Genomic DNA, 27,467 nt, shown 5'->3' with positions numbered 1-27,467 from the left:
TGTGAGGCTCAGCATACATCCATGGACAAAAGAAAAAAAAAAAAATTCTCTGCTCTCCCAGAGCTTCCATTGCAGTAGGAAAAGGCATACAGTAAGCAAATATGTAAGTGCCACGGGAAAAGCTAAGGCATGGAGGGGTAGAGAATGCTCAGAGAGGAGAATACAGTTTACCTGAGTGGTCAGGGATTCCCTTTCGGAGGTGACATTTAAATGAGAGACCTAAATAGAGGCAAAGCAGTAAGGCATGCAGTATGTGGAGAGCACTCCAGGTGAAGAACAGCAAGAGCACAGGTCTTAACGTGGAAGCGTGTGTAGTATCTTTAGGGAACAGGAGGCCAGTTGGCTGGACTGAAGTGAGCAAGAGGGAGAGTGGTCAATGAGAAAAACAAGGCGAGGGAGGAGCAGATTATGGAGGGCCTTCTAAGCCATTTTAAGGACTTCAGCCTTTATTATGTGTGAAACTGGAAGATTTTGAACAGAGGAGTGACATGGCTTGACATAAGGTGTTTTGGGTTTTTTTGGTCTTTTTGTCCTTTTAGGGCGACACCTGTGGCATATGGAGGTTCCTAGGCTAGGGGTCCAATTGGAGCTGTAGCTGCCAGCCTACACCACAGCCACAGCAAGGCAGGATCCAAGCCGAGTCTGCGGCCTACACCACAGCTCACGGCAATGCTGGATCCTTAACCCACTGAGCAAGGCCAGGGATGGAACCCACGTACTCATGGATACTGGTCAGGTTCATTAACCACTGAGCCACTATGGGAATTCCTTGACATAAGTTTTAAATGGCTCACCTTGCCTGCTGTTGTAAATAAACTCTGAGAGGGGTGGCTGGAACAAAAACTGGGAGACCTTTTAGTCAAGAGGCTTCTGCAGTCACCCAAGAGAGATGACAGTAACTTGATTAGAAACAATGGAATTGGTGAGAAGTGTTGATTCTGGGGTTTTGAAGCATCAGGTAAGTTTTGGAGTTCTCTTGTGGCACAGAGGGTTAAGGATCTGACATTGTCACTGAAGCGGCTTGGGTCAAGGGCACGGCCAAAAAAAAGGGGGGTGGTGTTTCCTGGTGGTTTGGATTGGATTGTGGGATATGAGAGGAGAGGAACCAAGGATGATAGCAAGATTTTTGGCTCAAGCAACTAGAGTTGCCATATGCTGAGGTGGGAGAGACCTTGCAAGGGGAAGATTAGTAGGAGTTTGTTTTGGGACATAATAAGTCAGAGATGCCTATCAGCTACCCAAAAGGAGAATGGCAAGTAAGCAGTTAAGAGCTGGAGGTCCCAGGAGAGGTCTAGACTGGAAATAGACATTTGGAGGATGTCAGTGTGGGAATGGAATTAGAATACCACCTGATTTGTTCTCTCTTTTGTAGTCCATTCCTTACTCTGGAAGGTTTGAGGTCTGCCTTGAATTTAGAGAAAGCTGAGTTGGCCAGGATTTTGCTGTTATGTAATCAGGACTACAAATGTCAGCAACTAAAAATAAAGGAAGTCAGGGCTCTTCTCTGTCCTTGGAAGTGGCTACAGGGACCAATAATTATCCATGCTCTGTAAGTCAGGAAGTAAGGGAAGGACCAGTAGAAAATTGGAGATAAAAGAACCTGCCTCTCCTGCTAAAAATGGCTAATGTTTGTCCTTGATCCCCACAGTGTTCCAGAAGGAAGTGTATCTTCATACATCATCACACCTGAAAGCAGGTAAACTTAATAACTCTGTCCCAGAACCAGCTCCTATGAATTGCTGCTCAGGCTCCCTGTAAGAGGACCCTAAGAAAGGATACTCAGAGAAGATGGGAGAGGAGGGTTTGAATCTGAGCAGGCTTGTACTATCAGGGCACATCTGTCTGCTGGCCTGTCCCTAACAAGGTGACCAAATTACCATTTTTAGAATATGTCCTAATTGAAAGCTTGCTGTGTGAGTGCAGTCAGGTGAGGTCTCACCACACACCTCAGTCCCCATCAAGGTTAGACTGACCCAAAGGATCCCCACACAGGAGGAAAAAGGAGCACAAATGGTCTGGTAACTGCCCCTAGAAACAACCAGTGGACTTCCTCAAGGGGGACTGAAGACTTTTATCAGGAAGCCATAAGAATGTATGTCTAGACACTTGCTTCTTCCAGTGCTGGGCAAAAGCATGGAGGGAGGATCATTCTAGGTCAGAGGTTGGTAAGATTTTAAAGGCCCAGATAGTAAATGTTTTAGATGTTGAAGGCCACACAGTCTCTGTCACAACTCATCTCCACTGTTATAGCATGAAAGCAGCCATGAACATGTAAATAAATGGATGTGGCTGTGTCCCAATAAACCTTTATCTACCAAAACAGACAGGCGGCAGCAGGCCAGTTTGCCAGCCTATAGACTGCTTCGTGGAGCTTCTGTCCCCACCCCCCACTATCCTGAGTATGTCCTTTTCCAGAGCCTAATCCAGCCGCAGAGATGGCAGCTGAGTCATTGCCTTTCTCCTTCGGGACACTGTCCAGCTGGGAGCTGGAGGCCTGGTATGAGGACCTGCAGGAGGTGCTGTCCTCAGATGAAAATGGGGGTAACTATGTCTCACCCCCTGGAAATGAGGTGAGAATGCAAGGCTGAATGTTGCAGGGGGCGGGTAGGGGTTACTTCCCTTCCTTTCTCAAGCAATTAATACCTTCTCTGTCTTTCTTCATTCCCTTGAAGGAGGAGTCAAAAACCTTCACCACTCTTGACCCTGCCTCTCTGGCTTGGCTGACTGAGGAGCCAGGACCAGCAGAGGTCACACACACCTCCCAGAGCCCACACTCGCCTGATTCCAGTCAGAGCTCCCTGGCTCAGGAGGAAGAGGAGGAAGACCAAAGAAGACCCAGGAAACGGAAACAAAGTGGCCATTCCCCAGCCCGGGCTGGAAAGCAACGCATGAAGGAGAAAGAACAAGAGAATGAAAGGAAAGTGGCACAGCTAGCTGAAGAGAACGAACGGCTCAAGCAGGAAATCGAGCGCCTGACCAGGGAAGTGGAGGCGACTCGCCGAGCTCTGATTGACCGGATGGTTAATCTGCACCAAGCATGAACTTTTGGGACCAGCACTCCCGCCTTGGGCTACTGCTGACCTTTCCTGGAAGTGGCTACCAACCACCTTCTTACCAGTGCCAACAGTGTACCCTCAACCCCCTCTATTCATGAGGGAAAGCTTAGGGTAGATGACAGGAAAGGGTCTCAGTATGTATATAGAGAGATTGTATGTTTATTTATTACTGCCCAAATCCATTAAAGTGACTTTCTTTGAGCCAAGTTTTCACTTTCACCTTTTCTTCTTGCCTTTAGGGGTCTCAAAGGGTTTCCCCTCAGCTAGAGCCAACTGTTTCTTCAGATCCAAAAGTTTAGCCACCTCCGCAGCAACCTGGTTCTTGTCTGCCTTTTGTGCTTTCAATTCTCGGACAATGTTGCCCTAAGAGAAGGGGTAGGGAGAATAACAACAGTGAGACCAGAAAGGACCTACTTAGGATTAAGCTTTTCCAGCCTCCCATAGGGCTCCATACCTGCTTCGTCACTTCATCCATCAACACTTGTACCTGCTGTGGTCCAGCTGTTGTCACAGTCTCTACAACTGCTGGCTTGGGGGATACTTTTGCCTGGAGAACAACAACGGAGTTAGCACCCACTACCATAAATAATTCCCAAACTCAGGTTTTATACAACATCTCACAGGGAAAGTAATTACCTTTAATGCCAAGGACTCTTCTAGCTAAGACAGGAAAGAAAAACTAAATGAGGAAGCAGTAGGTCCAAAAGATGCAGAGAGAGATGAACTAAGGGCTACTGAGGGACACTAAGGACTGTTGCCAGGTCAGGCACAGTCTTTAGCTTTCTCACCTGGCCCCCGCCAAAGCGCTGCCTCAGACTTTCAATCTGGTCATTTTCCAATTTTTGGAACAAAGGACTGACCTGTGAAAAAAGAATTACACAGTCACTCACTGATTAGGTATAAACACCAGGCTATACAGAGAGGCCTCTCCACTCCATAACATTAAGCAAGTTTAAATGTTTTAGAAGAAATGTTGAGTTTAACACTGACCAAATACCTGCTGATTTCAGTCAAGAATCCAGAAAAAGCACTGGCCTTTGTGAGGGTCAAAGATGATATAAACTGATGACACTAGATTGATGCAAGAGCTTAGAGGCATACATATTTTTATCACCTTGTATCAAAGAGAAAGTGGTCACCCTGTATTCTCCCTGCCCAAGGGGTTCTGACATGAACAGTGAGGCTAAGTGGGCTGAAGATAACACTGGGCTTGTAAACCAACACCAAGGACTGTATATCAGAAACAAGCCCAAGTGCAGAGTAGGGACAAGTAGGGAAGGCGTTCAGAGAATGCCTATGAGAATCTAAGGCCAAAGTTCCTTCCTGACCCCAAAAGCTGCATGGCAGAGGCAGGAATTTTGAGAGAGTCTCCCGACTCTCAGACCTACTGTGCCAATCTGGTGTCCTGCTGGTAAGGTGCAAAGGAAGTTTGTGGGCAAGATGCTGCAGGCTGGAGGCGACAACTGCAGCTGGGCCTGGATGGTGGCGCTAACCGTGGGCATGTAAGGCTGGAGCATGACAGACAGCAAGGCAGCTATGTTCACTGCCAAGCCTGTCACTGTCCCTGCCCGCTGCCTGGGGAAGAAAAGATAATCAGTCAAGACCTCCAGGAGGACACAGCCCGCCAGCCACTCTACCCCTATAGCCAGCCCTACCTCCTTACCTGTCAGCCTCGCTGCCTTTAATCCGCTTCCAGGGCTCGTTCACCTGGATGTACTGGTTGCCATGGCGAGAGATGGTGAGGATACTGCGTAAGGCATCCCGGATCCTGGGAAATAAGGATGGAAGGCCAAGGTGTAAGGTCCTAGAGAGACCAGTATGGGGCGCTCTCCTTATGCCAGATCACTGAGCTGAGACAGAGGTGTAGATTACTTACCGAGCCTTCTCTAGCAGCTGGTGATAGTGCTGGAGCTCCAGGGTGACATGGGCCAGCAGGCGCCGATCATCAGAGGTAAGCACCATCTCGGGCACAAAACACCCAAAAAACTTAGACACAAACATCCCAGCTCTTGATGGGAGTGGGGAAGGAGAGGGGAGAGAAAAGAGGAGTTACTGCTCAGTTCCCTGACAGCAATTTGACACTATTTTCATAATTCTACCTTTTCTCAGAACTGAAACCACCTGGCTTTCTCAAGCTAGAAGGCAAAACTTAAAATTCCTTATTCTCTCTCTCCCCTAAGAATATGACCCTGCATGTAACAGACCATACAAATATCCCCATATAAAGAAACCTGATAAAGTTAGGCAACTATGTTACTTGTAAGAAGTCAATACTCAGATGTTTAAGTTGAAATATACATTAACTGCTATCAAACAAATCTTCTAGTAGGGACGATCTGTTCAATGTGGTTAATGATCAAACTTGAAAGGGTAGGTAGCCACGGAGGATATTTCTTGAGATTGCAGACAGGGATCTAATAATGGAACGCGAGCCTAAAGTAACAAAACTCCCAAAGAGTACATGCTATGCCCCAATGGTCTGCAAGTGAACCTTTTTGCTAGGAAAGAACACACTGCCACATATACACAGAACATTACTTAGAAAACAACTGGCAAAAATTCACTTTGCAAACCAAGTCTGCCAAATCACATCTCTCTAACTTCCCTCAAGCATACATAGCCTGCCAGCCCCACCCCAGTTCATCTGCTGACTCTCCCCCCTTCACCAGGTCCCACCTGTTGATGAAGTTGCCCAGGTTGTTAAGTAGCTCAGAATTATTCTTGAGCAACATGTCTGTCCAGGAGAAGGCAGTGTCCTGGCCCTCAGGCCGAATGTATAGCAGATAGAAGCGCCAGATGTCAGCAGGAATCCCTGTGTTCTGGGCCATGTCCCCAAATACTCCCACGCCGCGGCTCTTAGAGAACTTCCCATCCTCATAATTCAGGTACTCTGGTCAAAGAAGGAGAATGAGAACCATCTGCTCAAATCACATCCTTCCTCTCTGACCCACTAACTCTTCTTTCCTCTCCCTCAACACTTCTCCTTGAGTAGCTGACCTGCACAGAACTTGGGAGACCCTTCCCCCCGCATTCTGGTCTTCTCCCCTTTACCTCTACTCATTACAAAATTTAGCTTTGGAATTTTGCCCTCTTTGGGTTCTTGTTTCCTTTTTCTGGGTTGAGCTTCCATGTTCTAATTATTTCCTATTTCATCTCAACTTCTTTTTTTTTTTTTTTTTTTGTCTTTTTTTTTTGCTATTTCTTTGGGCCGCTTCCGCGGCATATGGAGGTCCCCAGGCTAGGGGTCTAATTGGAGCTGTAGTCGCTGGCCTACACCAGAGCCACAGCAACGTGGGATCCGAGCCGCATCTGCGACCTACACCACAGCTCACGGCAACGCCGGATCGTTAACCCACTGAGCAAGGCCAGGGACCGAACCCGCAACCTCATGGTTCCTAGTCGGATTCGTTAACCACTGCGCCACGACAGGAACTCCTCATCTCAACTTCTAACCCAAGACCTAGCACTTCTCCAAAACTTCTTCCAAGTATTGCCTCAACCCTCATTCCCAAGGAACACCCCCATCTCCAGTCTTCCAAGGTACCTGTAGCAATGAGGTGGCTGACCAAAGTATAGTTGTCCTCAGTTCCTAGGGCTGAACAAGGAAAGACTAAGCCATGGAAGGGAACATTGTCTTTGGCCATGAACTGATACAGGCTCACCTATGGAATATAATTGAGAGACAGAGTTCCTGAGATCTGCTTCAAAGGCCCAAGAAAAATCAGCCATCCAACCCTAACTACCACCCTTGACACACCCTCCCCATGGGCAGGCTAACCAAGAAGTGCTTACTTGCTCTGGGTTCTTCCACCATCTCTCCCATTGGTCTGTGTAGTTGGCTGTGATGGACAAGTAGCCAATAGTGGCATCAAACCAGACATAGAATACCTGGAAGTTCAGGAGGGAAGAGACACGGTAAGATGCAGGAACACTGGGAAAATGTCACCAGTCCAAAGTCTCAGACAGATAAAAGAAATAATTGACAGTGAATTCCATGATGGCCTAGCAATTAAGGATCAGGCATTGTCACTGCTGTGGCACGGGTTCAGTTCCTGGTCTGGGCACTTTTGCAAGCCATGGGCATGGCAAAAAAAAAAAAAAAGATACAATAAAATGTCTGTTCTGATAGCCCAGGGTCTCAACCCCAAGGCTCACTAATATATGAATAAAACACAGGGCTTTTACCTTGTCCTCAAAACCTTCTAAGGGGACAGGGGTTCCCCATTTGAGGTCTCGAGTTATGCAACGTGGCTTGAGGCCGTCCCGAAGCCAAGAACGAATGATGAACCGGGCGTTGGGTGTCCAGTCACTGCCAGGCAATGTCTTCTCCAACCACTCCTCCAGCCGCTTTTCCAGCTGAGATGGCAGAGAAGCATAGAGAGCTGATTTAGGACACTCACATGTATGCTCTGCATAAGGATTAAATACATACAAACTTTTTGGCGTAGTTTTGCACTATATATATAATTAAAATTAAAAGATGGGAGTTCCCGTTGTGGCACAGCGGAAACGAATCTGACTAGGATCCATGAGGTTTCAGGTTCGATCCCTGGCCTCGCTCAGTGGGTTAAGGATCTGGCGTTACTGTGCGCTGTGGTGTAGGTTGAAGATGTGGCTCAGATCTAGCATTGCTGTGGCTCTGGCATACGCCAGCAGCAACAGCTCCAATTAGACCCCTAGCCTGGGAACCTCCACATGCCACTGGTTAAAAAAAAAAAAAAAAAAAAGATCTATGACTTTGCCATGGCAATTCCACTTCTAAGGATTTTTTCAACAGAAATATTCACACAAGTATGCACAGATGTGTATATAAAAAAGTGAAGGGCTGGAGTTCCCACTGTGATGTAGTGGGTTAAGAATCTGGCTTGTCTTTGTGGAGGCACCAGCTGGATCCCTGGCCTGGCACAGCAGGTTAAGGATCTGGCATTGCTGTAGCTATGCTGTAGGTCGCAGCTCTGGCTCAGAATTGATCCCTGGCCCGGGAGCTTCCATATGCTGCAAGGGGATCCAAAAAGGAAAAAAAAGTGCACTGTTAATTACACCAAAAATTAAAGCTAATCTCCTTGGTTGAGCAGAGTTTAAAGAAATATGGCATATCGGAGTTCCCGTCGTGGCGCAGTGGTTAACGAATCCGACTAGGAACCATGAGGTTGCGGGTTCGGTCCCTGCCCTTGCTCAGTGGGTTAACGATCCAGCGTTGCTGTGAGCTGTGGTGTAGGTTGCAGACGTGGCTCGGATCCCGCATTGCTGTGGCTCTGGCGTAGGCCGGTGGCTACAGCTCCGATTCAACCCCTGGCCTGGGAACCTCCATATGCCGCGGGAGCGGCCCAAGAAATAGCAACAACAACAACAACAACAACAAAAGACAAAAAAGACAAAAAAAAAAAAAAAAAAAAAAAAGGAAATATGGCATATCAACACAAGGAAACACTTATAAAAGCTATTAAAAGGAGTGAGGTAGGATTCCCCAGTAGCTCAGCAGGTTAAGGACCTAGTGTTGTCACTGTTGTAACTTGGGTCACTGCTGTGGCTTAGGTTTGATCCCTGGCCCAAGAACTTCCACATGCTGCAGGCACAGCCACAATAAAAAAAAAAGTCACAGGAGTTCCCGTCGTGGCGCAGTGGTTAACGAATCCAACTAGGAACCATGAGGCTGCGGGTTCAGTCCCTGGCCTTGCTCTAGTGGGTTAACGATCCAGCGTTGCTGTGAGCTGTGGTGTAGGTCGCAGACGCGGCTCGGATCCCGCGTTGCTGTGGCTCTGGCGTAGGCCGGTGGCTACAGCTCCGATTCGACCCCTAGCCTGGCAACCTCCATATGCCGCGGGAGCAGCCCAAAGAAATAGCAAAAAGACAAAAAAAAAAAAAAAAAAAAAAGTCACATAGATATATATATATATTTATGTGTGTGTGTGAAACAAATACAGAATTTATTAGAAGCACAGTGCATGTGGAAGAGCACACGGGGGAGCTCACAGAATGAGCTGCACCTAGACCTGTACAGCTCTGAGGTAAAGCCCTCAGAAATATATTAATTAGTTCTCTTGCAGTGCAGAGGATTAAGGATCCAGTGTCGTTGTCACTGCAGCAGCTTGGGGCCCTGCTGTGGTGCAGGTTCAGTCCCTGGGGTGGGAACTTTCACATGCCACAAGCACAGCCAAAAAAAAAAAAAAAAATTAATTAATTAATTAAAGCAATCTGCAAAACAGTAATATGGAATACGATCCTATTATTTATTCTAAAATAAATAACAATACATAGATCAACATAAGCCCAAAAAAATTTTGAGGAAAAAACATATCTCAGTGCCGTTTTTTTCTTTTTCAGTCACACCTGCAGCATGTGGAAGTTCCCAGGCCAAGGATCGAATCTGAGCCACATCTGCGACCCAAACCACAGCTGTGGCAGCACCAGATCCTTAACCCACTGTGCCAGGCCAGAGATCGAACTGGCAACGCCACAGAAACGAGCTGAATCATTAACCCACTGTACCACAGCAAGAACGCCTCTCTCAGTGCTTTATCTCAGTGCTTTATTCTCATGAGATTAAGGGAACCATCCACTTTTACACCATGTATTTCATTCTGAAATTTTAAAAAGAGTGTATCATTTTTGTAAGCAGAAAAACGAACATGTATCTTTTTTAAGGGGCGGATCTCATGATTCATCCACATAAATACCATAGCGCCGAAAGCCTGACAATACACTCTACTGGTAAGGCCATAGGGGATCATGCACACACACATTGCTGGGAGGAATGTCAAATGGACCACCACCGCTAAGGAAAATATGGTAATAAACTCCATACACATTTATCCTGAACACAGCAAGTGATCCCTTTAAAGGAATTTATCCTTAAGATATACTGCCCCACAATACAAAATTACATATTCACTGCAACACTATTTTTAATTGCAAAAATACTGGAAACTACCTAAATGGCAAACATAGGAAAATGGCTAAACTAGGGTACCCACACAGGATGGAGTACAATGCAGCCCTTTAAGAAACAACAACAACAACAAAAACAGGAGTTCCCATTGTAGTGCAGCAGAAATGAATCCAACTAGTATCCATGAGGATGTGGGTTCCATCCCTGGCCTCGCTCAGCGGGTTTCGGATCCAGCATTGCCGTGAGCTGTGGTGTAGGTGGCAGACATGGCTCAGATCCTGAATTACTGTGGCCGTGGCATAGGCTGGCAGCTGCAGCTTCTATTTGACCCCAAGCCTGGGAACTTCCATATGCCACAGATGTGGCCCTAAAAAAAACAAAAATTGAGTAAGGATGATCTCTCTGAACTGTAATGAAGAGATCCTGATAAGGAGTGATTTCTAGAACATACTGTTAGGTGAAAAAGATAAAATGCTGAAGAGTATATACAGGTATACAGTATGCTATATTTTTCACAAAAAGCAAAAAACATGCATGTATACATATATAGTTATCTTTATATGTAGATACATGTATATAAGCTTATCTTTACAAAAAAACACAAAAAATAGATCAGAAAACAGCTGATCAAGGCAGCATAGACAGGAAAGGGAATGAGGGAATGACACTTCTCTGAGTATACCTTTTGCATGGTTTTGATTTTTTTAAAAGCATGATGTTCTACGATATTCAAAAAACATAAGTTAAAGGGTTTGGGACTGGCATATGCACACTGAGGTATGTGGAACAAATGGCCAAAAGGGACCTGCTTGTATAGTGCAGAGAACTCTACCCAATATTCCATGATGATCTATGGGGGAAAAGAATCTAAGAGAGAATGGATATGTGTATATGTATGACTGGGTCACTTTGTTGTACAGCAGAAATTATCACAGCCTTGTAAATTAACTATATTTCAAAAAAAATTTTTTTTTGTCTTTTTGCAAAAAAACTTTTAAAAAATTAAAACAATTTATTTTCAATAGCCAAGACATGGTAACAACCTAAATGCCCATCGACAGAGAGCGGATCAAGAAAATGTGGTACATATACACAATGGAATATTACTCAGCCATTAAAAGGAACGAGATACCGGCATTTTCAGCAACATGGATGGACCTAGAAATTATCATGCTAAGTGAAGTAAGTCAGACAATGAGACACCAACATCAAATGCTTTCACTGACATGTGGAATCTGAAAAAAAAGACATAATGAACTTCTCTGCAGAACAGATACTGACTCACAGACTTTGAAAAACTTATGATTTCCATAGGAGACAGTTCAGGGGGTGGGGGGATGCGCTGGGGTTGTGGGATGGAAATCCTATAAAATTGGATTGTGATGATCACTGTACAAATGTAAATGTAATAAATTCATTGATTAATAAAAAATAAAAATGTAAAAATTTTAAATTCTAAAAATCAAAAAAAATATTTAAGTTAAATTAACAAATATGAGGAGAGAAAAAAGAACAAAAAGCAAATGAACCACACTGGAGTTCCCGTCATGGCACAGTGGTTAACGAATCCAACTAGGAACCATGAGGTTGCGGGTTCGGTCCCTGGCCTTGCTCAGTGGGTTAACGATCCGGCGTTGCCGTGAGCTGTGGTGTAGGTCGCAGACGCGGCTCGGATCCCGAGTTGCTGTGGCTCTGGCGTAGGCCAGTGGCTACAGCTCCGAATAGACCCCTAGCCTGGGAACCTCCATATGCCGCAGGAGCGGCCCAAAGAAACAGCAAAAAGACAAACAAACAAACAAACGAACCACACTTACCAGCTTATTTGAGTAACATAACCACACTAAAGGGGAAAAAGACTAAGCTAAGACAATTTTGAACACATTTAATTACATACCCTCAGCAGAGAAGGAGCAGGACTGTCAACAAACCCTAAACTCTTTTTAGTAATCTTTGTCTTTTGTCTTTTTAGGGCCTCACTCTCAGCATATGGAGGTTCCCAGGCTAGGGGTCAAATCAGAGCTACAGCCACCAGCCTATGCCACAACCATGGCAATGCCAGATTTGAGCTGTGTCTTCGACCTACACCACAGCTCATGGCAACGCCAGATCCTTAACCTGCTGAGCAAGGCCAGGGATGGAACCCGCAACCTCATGGCTCCTGGTCGGATTCGTTTCCACTGTGCCAGAATGGGAAATCCGTCTTTTTTTTTTTTTGGTCTTTGTGGCTTTTCTAGGGCCGCTCCCACAGCATATGGAGATTCCCAGGCTAGGGGTCGAATCAGAGCTATAGCCACCAGCCTACACCAGAGCCACAGCAACTCAGAATCCAAGCCGCATCTGCAACCTACACCACAGCTCACGGCAATGCCGGATCCTTAACCCACTGAGAGGCCAGGGATGGAACCCTCACCCTCATGGTTCCTAGTCAGATTCGTTAACCACTGTGCCAGGACGGGAACTCCAAGGAAATCCATCTTTTTAGTAAGCTTTCTGAGAGTGACAAGGTTGAGGCAATTCTGAAATTATTTGTAGGTATACTGCAAGAGCAAGCAAATGAGTGAATAACATTGGGATCCTGGGTACTAACTGTGTGGAAGAAAGGAAATAAAAATATGAAATGATGGAGTTCCCATCGTGGCGCAATGGTTAGCGAATCCAACTAGGAACCATGAGGTTGCGGGTTCAATCCCTGGCCTTGCTCAGTGGTTTAGGGATCCCGCATTGCCGTGAGCTGTGGTGTAGGTTGCAGATGCGGCTTGGATTCTGAGTTGCTGTGGCTCTGGTGTAGGCTGGTGGCTATAGCTCTGATTCGACCCCTAGCCTGGGAATCTCCAAATGCTGTGGGAGCAGCCCTAGAAAAGCCAAAAAGACCAAAAGAAAAAAAAATGATGGAAAGTGGGGGAAGAACCCCGTGAGGACGGACAGAAATTGCAGGTATCAGTGTGAACCTGAAATAAATGCCCACCTCTCTGCTGACAAGTCAACCCTCTGGCAGATCGGCTTGGGCCTTTCACTTTGTGTCCTTTTCCTGTTTTATCTTTTTTTTTTTTTTTGACCACGCCCATGACAAGTGGAAGTTCCCAGGCCAGGGATCAAACCTGCACCACAGCAGCAACCCAAGACGCTGCAGTGACAACCCTTAACCCGATGCACCACAAGGGAAATCCCTCCTGTTACATCTTTTTACATTAAGCATATATAATTTTTAGATGGAAATTAAAAACATTTGAGAGTGATGTCGTACAAGTTTGCCTCTGCCTGTGGCTGAGGCAGAGAGAGTAGAAGAGGGGCCATGCAGACTGGCTTGAGGGAAAGGTCCACTTACCTTAGGCAAGTCCAGAAACAGGTGCCGAGAGGATTTCACCACAGGGCACGACCGACAGACTTTACACTGGGGTTTCTGTGAAGGGAAATTCAAGAGAAGGGGTGACCCAGGGCAGGACAGTTGGGATCAGGCTACAGGCCGAGGAGCTGTCCAGAAAAGGGGCCAGGCACAGAAAGATGAGGTCCCCTAGTCTGCCACCGAGCTTAGCCTCATGCTCATACCCCACCATTCAACTGTTTACTTGAGCCTTCTCTGAACTTGAAGACTCAGGTCTGCAAAGCACATTTGTTACTCAGAGCTTCACACCTGTGTCCGTTCACCTCAAAGAATAGGAAAACGTACAGGCTAGGAGTTCCCACTGTGGCACAGCATGTTAAGACGGCAGTGGCTCAAGTCGCTGAGGAGGTTCAGGTTCAATCCCTGGCCTAGCACAGGGGGTTAGAGGATCTGGTGTTGCCACAGCCGCAGTTCAAAGTCAAGGCCTGGCTCAGAAACTTCCATAAGCCACAGGTGTGGCCATAAAATTGAAAAAAAAAAAAAAAAAAAAAAAGAATAGGCTAGATACAGAGCCCTGTGCTGTACTCGACATGAGGAGCAGGAGCAACAGAAGAGAAGACACATGGCTCCTCTCCTTGAGCAAGTTACAATCAATCAGGGAGACAGGGTTGCATGAGAAACAAGCACAGGCCCTTTACATGCAAAATGTCAACAAACACGTTTCCATGGCACACCCTGACTGTACAAACATTGAAGGATGATGGCTAAAGGAGTAAGCAGCTAGGTGGGGCTAATCAATGAAAGCTTCCAAGGGAGTTTCTTTTTTTTTTTTCAGGGCTGCTCCTGCAGCATATGGAAGTCCACAGGCTAGGGGTCAAATTGGAGCTGCAGCCACAGCAACGCCAGATCCGAGCCGCATCTGAGACCTTCACAGAAACTTGCGGCAACGCCAGATCCTTAACTCACTGAGTGAGGCCCGGGATCAAACCCACATTCTCATGGATACTAGTCGGGTTCGCAACCCCCTAAGCCACAACGGGAACTACCTGAGGGAGTTTTGATCTGGGTCTTTGAAGGCAAGAAGTTGCAATGTTCTCAGGCTCTCTCTCCTGAATTCCACACGCCTATACCCACTGCCTACCTAACATCCCTCCTTGGATGTCTAACAGGCATCTCAAACTTAACAAACGCAAACAGTATCACTGCATTCCCCCAGAAAGCTCTTCTTCACCCAATCCTGCCCACATGTGTAGACGGCAGTACCATCCACCTACTCTAGTCAAGCCAAAAACGTCCAAGTCGTTGTTCTCTTGACTCCCCTATCACCCCGGACTCCAATCTATCCAGTTCTCCAGAGTATGCCTCTAAAAAATATCTCAAATCCTTTTTATTTTTCCATTTCTACTGTTATTAACTGAATCCAGGATACCATCGTCCCATTTCTGAGCTACTACTCTGGCCTCCAAACTGGTCTCCCCGCTTTCTCTTGCTTCCCTCCCACCCATTAGAGCAGCCTGCTATTCCACTCTGCCACAGCTGACTGGGCCCTGGATATCTGGTCACTGCCCACCCCTCTGACCTCATCTCAATCCACCCTCACCCATGCCCATCCCCCACTCACTACACACTACACTGGCCCTTTCAATTCCCCTTTTCAGCTCTTTGCTGCCTTTGCATTTCCTAGGCTTTCAGCTTGGAACACTCTTAACTTCACTTATCACCTCCTGGCTCCTTCTCATTCTTCAGTTAAACTCTTAGCTCAAATTAAAAAAATAAAAGTCCGGAGTTCCCGTCGTGGCACAGTGGTTAACGAATTCGACTAGGAACCATGAGGTTGCGGGTTCGGTCCCTGCCCTTGCTCAGGGGGTTAACGATCTGGCGTTGCCGTGAGCTGTGGTGTAGGTTGCAGACGCGGCTCGGATCCTGCGTTGCTGTGGCTCTGGCATAGGCCGGTGGCTACAGCTCCGATTGGACCCCTAGCCTGGGAACCTCCATATGCCGCGGAAGCGGCCCAAAGAAATAGCAAAAAGACAAAAAAATAAAAAAATAAAAAAATAAAAGTCCTAGGTTTGATCCCTGGCCTTGCTCAGTGGGTGAAGGATCTGGCATTGCCGTGAGCTGTGGTGTAGGCTGCAGATGCGGCTCAGATCCCGTGTTGCTGTGGCTCTGGTGTAGGCCAGCGGCCACAGCTCCAATTAGACCCCTAGCCTGGGAACCTCCATATGCCAAGGGAGCGGCCCTAGAAAAGGGAAAAGGACCAAAAAAAAAAAAAAGAAAAAAAAAAAAAAAATCCTGTAGTTCCCATTGTGGCTCAGCGGGTTAAGAACTCAACTAGAATCCATGAGGATGCAGGTTCGATCCCTGGCCTTGCTCAGTGGGTTAAGGATACAGCATTGCCATGAGGTAATGGCGTAGGTTGCAGACACAGATCAGAACTGGCATTGCTATGGCTATGGCGCAGGCCGGCAGCTGTAGCTCCAATTCAGCCCCTGGCCTGGGAACTTCCGTATGCCACAGGTGCAGCCCTAAAAAGCAAACAACAATAATAATAATAATAATAAAAGTTCTGTTTGAAAAAAAACTCTCAGTTCAAATGTTACCTCCTGAAAGGCCTTCCCTCTCACCTTAGCTTAACTCTTCCCCAACAAGTCACCCTCTATCTTTCCAGCAGTTTGCTCTATAGTAATCAAATTCTATTTTTAGTGTTGGTCTCCTCTCTGCACCAGATAAAAATCTGTCTTGTTGACTGCTACACCCTTAATACCTAGAACTGTGACTACACTATTGTAAAGACTCAAAAAAGTTTGCTGAATGAATGAATGAACTAACAAATGAACAAGCATGGAGTAGAAGAAAAGGTATTTATGGAAGAGGGGAGGAAACTAAACAAATGCAGGTCAGGTGGTGAGAAGCAAGAGCAAAGGTAGGGAAGGATGAACTCAACTTGTCTATTTCCCAGCACAATGCTAAATGGAATTCCTGTCGTGGTTCAGTGGTTAACAAATCCGAAGAGGAACCATGAGGTTGCGGGTTTGATCCCTGGCCTTGCTCAGTGGGTTAAGGATCTGGCATTGCCGTGAGCTGTGGTGTAGGTTGCAGACACGGCTCGGATCTGGCATTGCTGTGACTCTGGCGTGGGCCAGTGCCTCAGCTCCGACTAGACCCCTAGCCTGGGAACCCTACATATGCCACGGGAGCAGCCCTAGAAAAGGCAAAAGGACAAAAGAGAAAAAAAAACAAACAAACAACTAAGTGCTGAGTTAATGCTCAATAAGTATTTATTCCTGAGCAATGAGTTGCTGAGACAGAGCAGGAAGAGCCACTGGAGAAAGGTCTTGAATGCCAAAACAAGAAGCCTGAGTGGGATGAGACTGGGAGTCCCTTTAGACTAGAGACTGCTCAAAAAAAAAAAAAAAAAAAAAAAAAAGGAAGTTCCCTTGTGGCATAGTGGGTTAAGGATCTGGTGTTACCACTGCTGTGGTGCAGGTTGCATTTGCAGTGGGGGCTTGATCCCTGGCCTGGCAACTTCTACATTCTGCAGGTGTGGCCAAAAAAAAAACAAAACCACACTAGATTGTCTCCTGCCAGGCTCCCAGGACACCCTCCTCTCACCTTGAGCTCAATGGCATTGATGAGCTTGCCACACTTGTCACATTGGTCACCCCGGGCCTCCTCGTAGCCACAGAAGGGACACACGCCCTCCACAAAGCGGTCAGCCAGGAAGCGGGCACAGTGTTCACACCGCAGTTGCTCCACAGTATCTTGCAGCACAAAACCTCGAGTGAACAACCGCTGGAAGATATCCTGGGTAATTCTGGTGAGGTGAGCAAGGGACAGGGGAGGGACAGGTCAAAGGAAGTCAGAGGGAGCAGTGCACACCTCCCTCCTGCCACTCCATAGAGGGATCGAAATTTGGTCCAAGTGCCAAAGAAATCAGGCACGGGCCATCTAGTCATCTTTAGGGAGTTTTACTGTGAGCCTAGACTCCCCCACATAAATACTCTAAGTCCCCACACAATCTTTTTCCTCATTACCTTAAAACTGACTTTTGTCAAATATAGCCTTATCTGTTTCATGTATATGTATCTCTTTTGGCCATGCCTGTGGCATGCAGAAATTCCCGTGCCAGAGATCAAACTCACACCACAACAGCAATCCAAGTCACTGCAGTGACACCATCGGATGCTTAACCCGCTGTACCACCAGGGAACTCCTGTTTCATATTCTTCGTAACAAAAATCTTCAAAAGAACTGGACTGTTTACGAGTTCCCATCATGGCTCAGCAGCTAATGAACTCGACTAGTAACCAAGGGGATGTGGGTTTGATCCCTTGCCCTGCTCAATAAGTTAAGGATTTGGCATTGCCGTGAGCTGTGACATAGGTTGAAGACTCGACTCGGATCCTGAGCTGCTGTGGCAGTAGTGTAGCCTGGCAGCCACAGCTCCAATTCAACCACTAGCCTGGGAACCTCCATATGCCTCAGGTGTGGCCCTAAAAAAAACAAAACAAACAAACAAAAGAATTGTTTAAGAGTTCCCTGATGGCTAAGTGGGTTAAGAAGGATCCAGTGTTGCCACTGCTGTGCTCTGGTTACTACTGTGGCATGGATTCAAACCCTGGCCTAGGTACTTTCCATGCCACAAGCATGGCCAAAAACAAGTAAATAACTCCGTTCAACTGCTCAACTGCACAGTACTCTCAGCTGGCAGCCTGTCTACTATGTAGTTTTTTACAAGATGATAACCAGGCAGAGGAAAATAACTGTATGTGTTATAAACACACAGGAGTAGGAAGAGCTGTCCTGAGACACGGGCAGCCAGGGAAGAGAAGGGAAGCAGTAGAGGGAAGGCAGATCCTTCTCATGAGCCTAAGCCCTGTCTCGTCCCTCCCTCGCTGCTCCTTCAGCCCCTGGTCAGGCTTCTGCACACACTGAATCCCCTTAATAATGCCTGGGACACATTTCAAGACAAATATCCACACCCTAAGTTTGGGGGTGGGGGAACCGACGATCTAGTTCCTTCTGTCTTTTTGTCCCCCTGGATACACCCACTGCTCCAGACCCAGCCTTCATCCTCCACTTCTGCCTGATTAGAGGAAACCTACTTGGTCTGCTGCGGAGTGGTAGTCCGACCAAAAATATCAAATGAGATATTAAACCAGCGGTAGATGTCAGCATGGACGGCATGGTACTTGTCACAGATCTCCTGAGGGGTTAGACCCTCCTCCATAGCCTTGGTCTCTGTCGCTGTACCATACTCATCCGTCCCACACAGATAGAGGGTGTTCCACTGGCGGAGTCGGGAGTACCTGGAAGGGAAAGTGGTGATATGGGGGCCCTATCTCAGCCCCTCCACGTGCCCAAGGTCCCTCCAGCCTCCCCCCTCGGGGCATCCTATTTCCTTGCGGCCCACTGATCCCTCAGGACTCTCCCCAGCAGCTGGCTCCACCTGGCAAAGACGTCAGCACTGAGAACGCAACCGATGATGTTCCCAAGGTGGGGGACATTGTTGACATAAGGGAGGGCGCTGGTGATGAGCACATTCCTCTCCCCAGCCACAGGCAACCTGGCAGAGAAGAAAGAACAGTCAGTGCAAGGAGGAGTCAAGAAGGTTGAGAGGAACCCAGAGTGCACAGAACACCCAGACGCAGATCTGTTTTACTGTCACAGAGTCATGTTCATGTGACATCTTTCACCACATGAATCCACTGGAGCATAAACTCCCCAAAGGCCTTAAGGTCCAAGTGCAGGGCCCCGCCCACAGCAAGCAAGCCTCCTAAGGAGCCTTGTTCCAGCACTGGCTCTCTCCCTCTTTACTGACATGATCGACTTCTCTTCCATTAGCTTGTCCTCAGGCTCCAACCTCCCAGGTATTGACAACTCTCCCAAGCCTCTGTCCAACCACCATCATTCGCAACTCCCCAGACTCTGATGCCACCCAAGAAAGCTTTCCCAGCGCTGATCCCGCCCCTTCCTCCCAGTGCCATTAACATCACTAGTCACCACTGGAAATGCTTACAGCTCGCCAGCCCGTATATAAGTCTTTCCAAGGCCCTTCATACCCCTTGACTCTTCTCTCCCTAACCCATGACAGTCACTGCCCCATGGCCTGACTCAAAACAGCAAGCACCAGCCACTGCCTGCACAGCCACTCTCTCCTTGCCACCTTTCCAGGATCGATCCCAGGCAAGCCACTCAATCTGCCGTCAGAATTTAACCTGCTATTCTTTTTTCATGCTTCATCACCCATGACAGCACAGCGGCACACACCCTGTATCCACCCCCCTGCCCAGCACTGACACCTCACCAGGATTCCTTTCATCTTTCTAACCTATAATTGCTGGCTCCCATCAACTTACTCACCCCAGGCTTCTTGTGAGCTTCTCAAGTCCCATAATCTCTTCTACTAAGAGAAACTCAAAAGGATTCCCTCTTGTTAACCTCACCCTTATTCCTGGCTGCATGCTATCTGGTTAGATGGTCCATCTACTTTCTCAAACATTTTACAGCTCATTTCCTTGAGAAAGATCTGACTTCTCCTGCATGCATTGACTTTCCTCCCCACAAATAAATACCATAATGCTCTCTGAAGTCTAGTTTAGAAACCAGCTCCTGCAGAAAAGCCTTCCTTCACTGACCAGCCTTCCACCCAGTCACCCTTGTATCTGGAGCCCCTAAGCATCCTGTACTGCACATTCTGTGGTAGCCTTTTTGTGTTACCCCGTAACGTCTCTCTCATCTTGAGTGTGCTTACTAAGGTGGCAGATATAAAGGTGAGTACGCCTGGGGTTCTGCCCTCAAGGGGGTTACATCCTATCACGACTGGGATCAGGGCCATGAGAGGTACAAAGTGCCAAAGGAGGTCAAAGAAGGCAAGCATCTCTACCCTAACACACTAAGACACTGGGGATGTGCTTCAGTCAGAAGGAAAAGCACAAAAGACAGCTCGGTTTGGCTCTAGGGTTTTTAATGCCAACTGTCTCCCCGCTCTACACATGCATTTCAACATGTTAGCCCAGGAGTTCCCATTGTGGCTCAGTGGAAACAATCTGACTAGCATTCATGAGGACACAGGTTCGATTCCTAGCCCTGCTCAGTGGGCTAAGGATCCCGCATTGCCGTGAGCTGTGGTATTGGTCGCAGATGCGGCTCAGATATGACTTTGCTATGCCTGTGGCATAGGCCAGCAGCTACAGCTCCAATTTGACCCCTAGCCTGAGAACCTCCATATGCCACAGCTGTGGCCCTAAAAAGACAAAAAAAAACTTAAAAAAAATTTAAAATAAACTATTATCCTGAGTAAACACTTGAGAAAGTCTAGTCCTATTCTTTATTACCTCCAAAGCATTTAGCCCTAAACTGAACCCACAACAGATACTCACTGAATACTCAAAAATGAGTGATGGAACATACAGTGGGTTTTCATTAATTCATTCAAATTTCATCTACTGAACACTTGGCCTTGTGCTAGAAAAGAGGCCACATAAAAGAAAAGAGATGAGTTCTCATCGTGGCTCAGTGGTTAACAAATCTGACTAGGAACCATGAGGTTGCAGGTTCAATCCCTGGCCTTGCTCAATGGGTTAAGAATCCAGCATTGCCATGAGCTGTGGTGTAGGCCGGCAGCTATAGCTCCGATTAGACCCCTAGCCTGGGAACCTCCATATGCCACAGGTTCAGCCCTAGGAAAAAACAAAAAAAAAAGACAAAAAACAAAAAAAAAAAGAAATTACCAAGGTAGAAAAGAGAGAGCCCCTACCTTGAATAAGCTTACAGAGTAATGACAAGACAGAGATGTAAAGAGACGATTATACCGTAATACCACAGTAGGAGCTCCCACGAGATGAAGTACTTAACACTCTCAAGCTTTACAGAAAAGAAATGGTAGAACTGGGCTCTCCACTAAACATCAGGTAGGAAAGATGCAGACATTCCAGGGAGAAGGTACAGTGTGAGCAAGGACACCAAGGTGTGAGAGAATGTGATCTCAGCCTGACTTCCACTTCAAACTCATCTTGACCCATCTGTCTCTTGACTGACCAGCCTTCAGCCACTGGCCTTTTCATCAATTCCTTAAAAAGAGCCAAATCATGATACTTCCTCTATCTGAGACACCCTTCCCCTAGACTTACTCTTGCCTAACTTCTACTCATTTTACAAGTCTTAGTGCAAATGTCACTCTTTTTTTTTTTTTCTTTTTAGGGCCTCAGATGTGGCACATGGAAGTTCCCAGGCTAGGGGTCAAATCGGAGCTGTAGCCATCGGCCTACGCCACAGCAACTCGGGATCTGAGACGCATTTGCGACCTACACCACAGCTCACAGCAATGCCGGATCCTTAACCCTCTGAGCAAGGCCAGGGATCAAATCCACATGCCCATGGATACTAGTCAGGTTAGTAACCCACTGAGCCACAATGGGAACTCCTCGAATGTCACTAAGTTAATCTACGATATTTTTTCATGGAACCCTTCATAGGACTTACCAAATTTCATAATCATACCTTTGTATGACAATTTTTTTTTTTTTTTTTTTTTTTTTTGGTCTTCTTATCTTTTCCAGGGCTGCTCCCACGGCACATGGAGGTTCCCAAGCTAGGGGTCTAATCGGAGCTGCAGCTGCCAGCCGGCCTACGCCAGAGCCAGAGCAACACAGGATCTGAGCCGCATCTGTGATCTACACCACAGCTCACAGCAACACCGGATCCTTAACCCACTGAGCAAGGCCAGGGATCGAACCCGAAACCTCATGGTTCCTAGTCGGATTCATTAACCACTGAGCCACGACAGGAACTCCTGTGTGACAGTTTCTTAAACCTGACTATTCCACTAGACTCAAAGTGGCCTGAGAGCAGAGGGCTTATATGTTTTGCTTCCCTCTGTACACCCAAATTCCAGCACACAGGGCCTGACAAGGAGTAGACATTCAAACCTTTACTGAATACCATGTTCAGAACTACAAAAATATTCTTTTTTTTTTTTTTTTTTTAGGGCCACACGTGCAGCATATAGAAGTTCCCAGGGTAGGGGTTGAATTGGAGCTGCAGCTGCCAGCCTATGCTATGACCATAGCAATGCAGGATCCAAGCCACATCTGAGACCTATGCTGCAGCTTGTTGCAACAGTGGAACCGTAACCCACTGAGCAAGACCAGGGATCAAACCAGAATCCTCAAGGATATGTCGGGCTCTCAACCTGCTGTGCCACAACGGGAGCTCCTCTAATATTTCATTTTGATGGAATAATCTAAATATATGTGTGAATATTATCTTAGCATAGCAGGAGAGTGACAGAATCTGATGCTGAGCATGCAGACAGGGGTCAGATCATGAAAAGCCTTGTGAGCTACCAAAGAAATCATCTACAGAATCTTGAAAAGGATAGTGCGATGACAACATGTGCAGTTTTGGGTTGTTTTTTTTTGTCTTTTTGCCATTTCTTGAGCCGCTGCTGCGGCATATGGAGATTCCCAGACAAGGGGTCGAATTGGAGCTATAGCCACCGGCCTACACCAGAGCCACAGCAATGCGGGATCCGAGCCACATCTGCGACCTACACCACAGCTCACAGCAATGCCAGATCCTTAACCCAATGAGCAAGACCAGGGATCGAACCCGCAACCTCATGGTTCCTAGTCAGATTCGTTAACCACTGAGCCACAAGTGAAACTCCCACATGTGCAGTTTTTGCTTGTTTTTTCGTCTTTTGTCTTTTTAGGGCTGCACCCACGGCATATGGAGGTTCCCAGGCTAGGGGTCTAATTGGAGCTGCAGCTGCCAGCCTATGCCACAGCCACAGCAATGCCAGATCTGAGCTGTGTCTGCAACCTACACCACAGCTCACAGCAATGCCAGATTCTTTTTTTTTTTTTTTTTTTGTCTTTTTGTTGTTGTTGTTGTTGTTGCTATTTCTTGGGCTGCTCCTGCGGCATATGGAGGTTCCCAGGCTAGGGGTTGAATCGGAGCTGTAGCCACCGGCCTACGCCAGAGCCACAGCAATGCGGGATCCGAGTCGCGTCTGCAACCTACACCATAGCTCACGGCAACACCAGATCGTTAACCCACTGAGCAAGGACAGGGACCGAACCCGCAACCTCATGGTTCCTAGTCAGATTCGTTAACCACTGAGCCACAACTGGAACTCCCACATGTGCAGTTTTTGCTTGTTTTTTTGTCTTTTGTCTTTTTAGGGCTGCACCCACGGCATATGGAGGTTCCCAGGCTAGGGGTCTAATTGGAGCTGCAGCTGCTAGCCTATGCCACAGCCACAGCAACGCCAGATCCGAGCTGTGTCTGCAACCTACACCACAGCTCACAGCAATGCCAGATTCTTAACCTACTGAGGCCAGGGACTGACTCCGAAACCTCATGGATCCTATCAGATTCGTTTCTGCTGTGCCACGACAGGAACTCCACATGGGCAGTTTTAAGTAGCCATTCTGGTGGCAGTATGGAGCACAGGGCAGCAGGGAAGGAGATGATAAGGCCTGGTCTAAGGTAGCAGCGGTGAGGAGAAGCAGCAGAAGGAATGGGTACAAGGACTCCTTAGGAGTTAGAATCAATGACCTGGTAATGGACTAATGACACAGGAGGCGATGAGAGAAGGGTACAGATAACAGGAAGATTTCTGGCCTGAATTTTTAGGTGGAACGTGGGAGTCATTCACTAAGACAAATGTACAAAGGAGAAAGAGAAGCTGGCAGGGACAGTAATAGGTTTGGTTTTGGACACGTTGAGTTTGAAATGCCAATGGAGGCTGAGGAATCTAGGACACAGTCTGACAAATATGTCCAGAGCTCAGAATAGAGATCTGAACTGGAGAAGTAGATTTAGGTGCAATCAAGAGGTAGAAAGTAGCTGAAAACATGGGTGCAGAGAGAACTGATGGACAGTATGTCCAAAATATTAGCCAACTATTAGGTGAAGAGGACAGAAAATTAAAGAAAGATCAGCAAAGGGGACTTGATAGGCAGATACTGGCTCTATCAATAATTTCCACATAAGAAACCAAGCCCCACTCATCTGTGCCAACTCACACTGGATTCTGTTGCGGCCGAAGTGGGGGCAAGCTTCCCAGGCCCTTCTCCCAAGCAGCTACAGCCATGGCAATCTCCTCCTCAGATAGGGTAGCCAGCTCCTCCTCCTATGAAGAGTAGAGAGTATCCCTCACTGGGTGACGGCCGGGGGGGAGGAGCCCATAAAGAAATTCTCTCTTTGCTTTCCAACAACGGAAAAAGTTAGTAGCCTCGCTCAAAAGCGCTCTTCAAGTCACCGCCCACCTGAAGCACTGAGGCTCTGTGGGAACCCCTCTGCTTTGTTCCAAACCTCAGGCTCATTGCTGACAGCTCTCCCCTCAAGGAAGCTGGGCTGGGGCTGCTTTTGGAGGTAGGGCCGGAGGGCCAGCACACCCTGCTGCTTCAGCACAGTCTCCACAGCTCGCTGACATGGCTCCTGAGAACTCAGCGTCTGGAACCAGCTGTGCAGGGCACCCAGCTCCTCTGTGGGCAGGGGAGAAAAGAGGCAATCAGCAAGACCTAACATGGGAAGATGGGAGGGTGGCCCAACCCCTTCTTTTTTTTTTTTTTTTTTTTTTTTTTGGTTTTTTAGGGCCACACCCAAGGCATATGGAAGTTCCCAGGCTAGGGATCGAATCAGCCGGGCTACACCACAGCCACAACAACACCAGATCCAAGCCTAGTCTTTGAGCTACATGGCAGCTGGCGGCAACGCCAGATCCTTAACCCACTGAGTGGGGCAGGGGATCAAACCCTCGTCCTTATAGATACTAGTCCAGTTTGTTACCACTAAGCCACAATGAGAACTCCAGCCTCTTCTTCATGAAGTTTCTCCAGCTGGCTTTCCCAGTTCCCTCAGCCCTCTTTCTGCTATAGCTGCCCCATCAAGCTACACCTCAAACTGGTTCCTCATTATTCACCTACCCACTCTGTTACCCCTACACCAAGCTCCTGGTGTTGGAGCTAGGGGTGAAGCAATGGGCAGTTCTCACCAGGAAGGTAGGCTGGGTCTTGGAGTAACGGGTACAGCGCTCCCCACAAAACAATGTCAGCTAAAGATTCTGTCTCCTTTGTTGAGAAAAGCAAAGAAAGAGGCAGGTGAGGCACTCAGTTTCTTCCCAATGAATGTCACATTTCATACATTTGCTACACACTTACAAGGTATCAAGCACCGTATTAAGCATATTTTAATTATCTCAGTCTTCACAACCCACTGAAGTGAATGCTAATATTACCCCCTTTCAAAGATGAAAAACTGAAGGTTTGAATTTATTGAGGTCTCTTTGTTGCTGCTCTTTTTTTTGTTTTTTTTGTCTTTTAGGGCCACTCCTGCAGCATGTAGAAGATCCCAAGTTAGAACTATATCCGCCAGCCTACGCCACAGCCACAGCAATGTGGGATCTGAGCAGCATCTGTGCCCTACACCACAGCTCCTGGCAACGCCGGGTCCTTAACCTACTGAGCGGGACCAGGGATCAAACTTGCATCCTCATTGATACTAGTCGGGCTTGCTATCACTGAGCCACAACGGGAACTTCCAAGTGTAGTGAGTTTTAAAGGTTACACTGCTAGTTGAGAGGCAGTTTGGGGGTCGGAACTCTGAATACAGTGTTCTTTCCTAACTCTCATACCACACAGCTTTCCCCAATCCCCATCTCAAGGCCCAACTCACCCCAGCCAGGAAAGGACAGCTCCGACGACTCAGGCTGTGGTCAATATGAGTCAGGGCTCTCCGGACTGGGCCAAGAACATCTTCCCCCTTCTTCCCCTGGACCACTAAATAGTACAGGGCAGCGGACAAAGCTGGCTAAAATGCGGGAGACACAAGTCAGGATGGCCATGCAAAGCAATGGCCTGCCTGCCTGTGATTCCCCCACATCTCAGTCTTACCTGCAGCTCTGTTGCTTCCCATTCCAGCCACTGGTTGGTGAGGTCATCTTGCTCCCACCCAGACAACAGAAAGAAGTATCTAACCAGGGAGAGAGCAACAGAAGGTAGAATGAGAGGGGCCTGTTTCTCACCCCCTAGTGAAACAGTGATTGTAAATAAGGCCACAGAGGACAATAATCCCTGATTTTATTCAGCCACCTCCCTGAATCAAGGACCAATACTGACCGACAGATTGCACTGGCGGAGAAGAGGTAGTTGCCACTATCCAGTTGCAAGACAGGGACCTTAGGCCGAGTCAGGAATGGAACCACACACTCTGATGCAGAACAGGAAAATGGGTGAAATACAGGGAAAAGAAAACAAATACTCTGTCAACTTAGAAGGACAACTTCACAGTGTTGGGGGCCTGGGGGAAGAAAGATGGGCCGTCTCAAGGAGAGGTTCCAGGATAGGACCACTGAAAGGGGGTGGGTCCAGAATACGCTGGAGAGACCAGCAGGTGTTCAGCTGAGACTGCCAGCTGGAAACAACAGATGGGAGTTGCAGACGGGAGGCGGTGGTATTGGGGTAGTGCTGCAGCCAAGAACTGAAACAACTGAAAGTAACTAGGATATCTGAGAGATCTGAGCTACACTGGAAGAACAAAATTAAGAGAACTGGGAGGATGGACAAGAGAACCTCTTAAGAGTCAAACAGATGGCTGGGAATGAGAAGAGGTAAACCGAAGGGAATATGTGTGTCTGGGTTTAGGAGAGGCGAGTGGGGTTTCCTAAGAACAAAGGAAAGGGGTGCCTGGGGAATTGTCATGTGAGTGACTAGCGAGTGTGTGTGGGGTCGGGGGGGAGTGCCGGGTAGGTGTGGGAGGTTAATAAAGGGAAAGAGTTTCACTGAAGTAAGGCGAGGTCCTGGGAAACGAAGAAGGGGAGGCAAAAGATGAGGGAAGGGGACACTGAGGAGAATTAGGTAACCGATGAAAGATGTGACTGGGAGGGAAACGGGATGGGGTGCCCAAGGACATTGCGGGAGAAATCTGACGGGAGTGCATGGTGGGGGGATGGGGGGTGGTAAAAGACAACTGTAGGGTGGGTGTCGGGCGTGTTCGCGTCCCGCCCTCCTCATCCACCGCCCACCAGCACCAGCCCGTCTACCTTCGGGGCCTACAGTGCTGATGAGCAGCTCCACTCTGCCCTGGGCCCTCCCGGCCGCAGCTAGCACAGGCAGGCTCCCCGGGGCGCCCTCGCTCACGAACAATCTCATTTCGCCGTGGGTCCCACGCTGATGCAACCGGAACCGGTCTC

The 27,467-nt window shown here is 47.6% G+C and overlaps 4 protein-coding genes across 9 annotated transcripts in view; 3 read left to right on the top strand and 1 right to left on the bottom strand.

Annotated features, from left to right (window-relative positions):
* The window catches only part of LOC146403289 (DDIT3 upstream open reading frame protein), a 4,385-nt gene extending 1,123 nt beyond the window's left edge, over positions 1-3,262 (top strand). The window contains exons 2-4 of the mRNA XM_084956189.1: positions 1,649-1,696; positions 2,416-2,570; positions 2,673-3,262. Coding sequence (XP_084812315.1) covers positions 1,649-1,690 — 42 coding nt within the window. The 3' untranslated portion in view covers positions 1,691-1,696; positions 2,416-2,570; positions 2,673-3,262. The remainder of the gene's footprint in view (positions 1-1,648; positions 1,697-2,415; positions 2,571-2,672) is intronic.
* ARHGAP9 (Rho GTPase activating protein 9) overlaps positions 1-27,467 on the top strand; it is an 83,924-nt gene that overhangs the window by 22,819 nt on the left and 33,638 nt on the right. For 4 of the 5 annotated variants that reach the window (XM_084956176.1, XM_021091869.2, XM_084956170.1 and 1 more), the window contains exon 1: positions 26,693-26,885. The exons of the other annotated variant lie outside the window; for it this stretch is intronic. Coding sequence is in view for 1 of the 4 variants with exons in the window: in XM_084956170.1 (XP_084812296.1) it covers positions 26,876-26,885 (10 nt within the window). In the remaining 3 variants the exon portion in view is untranslated. Of the gene's footprint in view, positions 1-26,692; positions 26,886-27,467 lie in introns of those variants that run through there. 5 annotated transcript variants of the gene reach the window in all.
* DDIT3 (DNA damage inducible transcript 3) lies at positions 1,686-3,121 on the top strand. The gene is made up of 3 exons (NM_001144845.1): positions 1,686-1,696; positions 2,416-2,570; positions 2,673-3,121. Exons 2-3 carry the CDS (start codon positions 2,436-2,438, stop codon positions 3,039-3,041), a joined length of 504 nt encoding a protein of 167 aa, NP_001138317.1. The 5' UTR covers positions 1,686-1,696; positions 2,416-2,435; the 3' UTR covers positions 3,042-3,121.
* On the bottom strand, positions 3,196-27,467 carry MARS1 (methionyl-tRNA synthetase 1). 2 transcript variants are annotated; one of them, XM_021091866.2, is made up of 22 exons: positions 27,318-27,467; positions 26,395-26,485; positions 26,170-26,248; positions 25,952-26,086; positions 25,272-25,347; positions 24,590-24,762; positions 24,301-24,407; positions 18,717-18,833; positions 18,373-18,576; positions 16,880-17,081; positions 13,271-13,345; positions 7,242-7,412; positions 6,849-6,944; positions 6,601-6,718; positions 5,733-5,946; positions 4,933-5,064; positions 4,720-4,824; positions 4,445-4,631; positions 3,845-3,916; positions 3,693-3,716; positions 3,511-3,603; positions 3,196-3,419 (listed from the first exon to the last, which is right to left on the bottom strand). In XM_021091866.2, the coding sequence occupies exons 1-22, from the start codon at positions 27,424-27,426 to the stop codon at positions 3,273-3,275; spliced, it is 2,727 nt and encodes a 908-aa protein (XP_020947525.2). In that variant the 5' UTR covers positions 27,427-27,467; the 3' UTR covers positions 3,196-3,272. The 2 variants fall into 2 exon arrangements, with proteins under 2 accessions (XP_020947525.2, XP_020947526.2); XM_021091867.2 differs by lacking the exon at positions 3,693-3,716.

This window comes from Sus scrofa, chromosome 5, assembly GCF_054392235.1.
Source record: "Sus scrofa isolate SSC_HxYL_T2T_F1_AM1 chromosome 5, Sscrofa_HxYL_maternal_Yorkshire_Landrace_v2.0, whole genome shotgun sequence".
Classification (NCBI taxonomy): Eukaryota; Metazoa; Chordata; class Mammalia; order Artiodactyla; family Suidae; genus Sus; species Sus scrofa.
Note: the sequence above shows the minus strand (reverse complement) of the source record. Positions and strands in the feature narration are given on the sequence as shown.

Coding starts and splice junctions, on each gene's coding strand:
- DDIT3 (NM_001144845.1), top strand. CDS start 2,436: ATGGCAGCTGAGTCATTGCCTTTCTCCTTCGGGACACTGTCCAGCTGG. Junction 2,571..2,672: donor TCTCACCCCCTGGAAATGAG/GTGAGAATGCAA, acceptor ATTCCCTTGAAG/GAGGAGTCAAAAACCTTCAC.
- MARS1 (XM_021091866.2), bottom strand. CDS start 27,426: ATGAGATTGTTCGTGAGCGAGGGCGCCCCGGGGAGCCTGCCTGTGCTA. Junction 18,834..24,300: donor CGGCCGCAACAGAATCCAGT/GTGAGTTGGCAC, acceptor CTTCTCTGCCAG/GTTGCCTGTGGCTGGGGAGA. Junction 3,717..3,844: donor AGCGCTTTGGCGGGGGCCAG/GTGAGAAAGCTA, acceptor TTCCTGTCTTAG/CTAGAAGAGTCCTTGGCATT.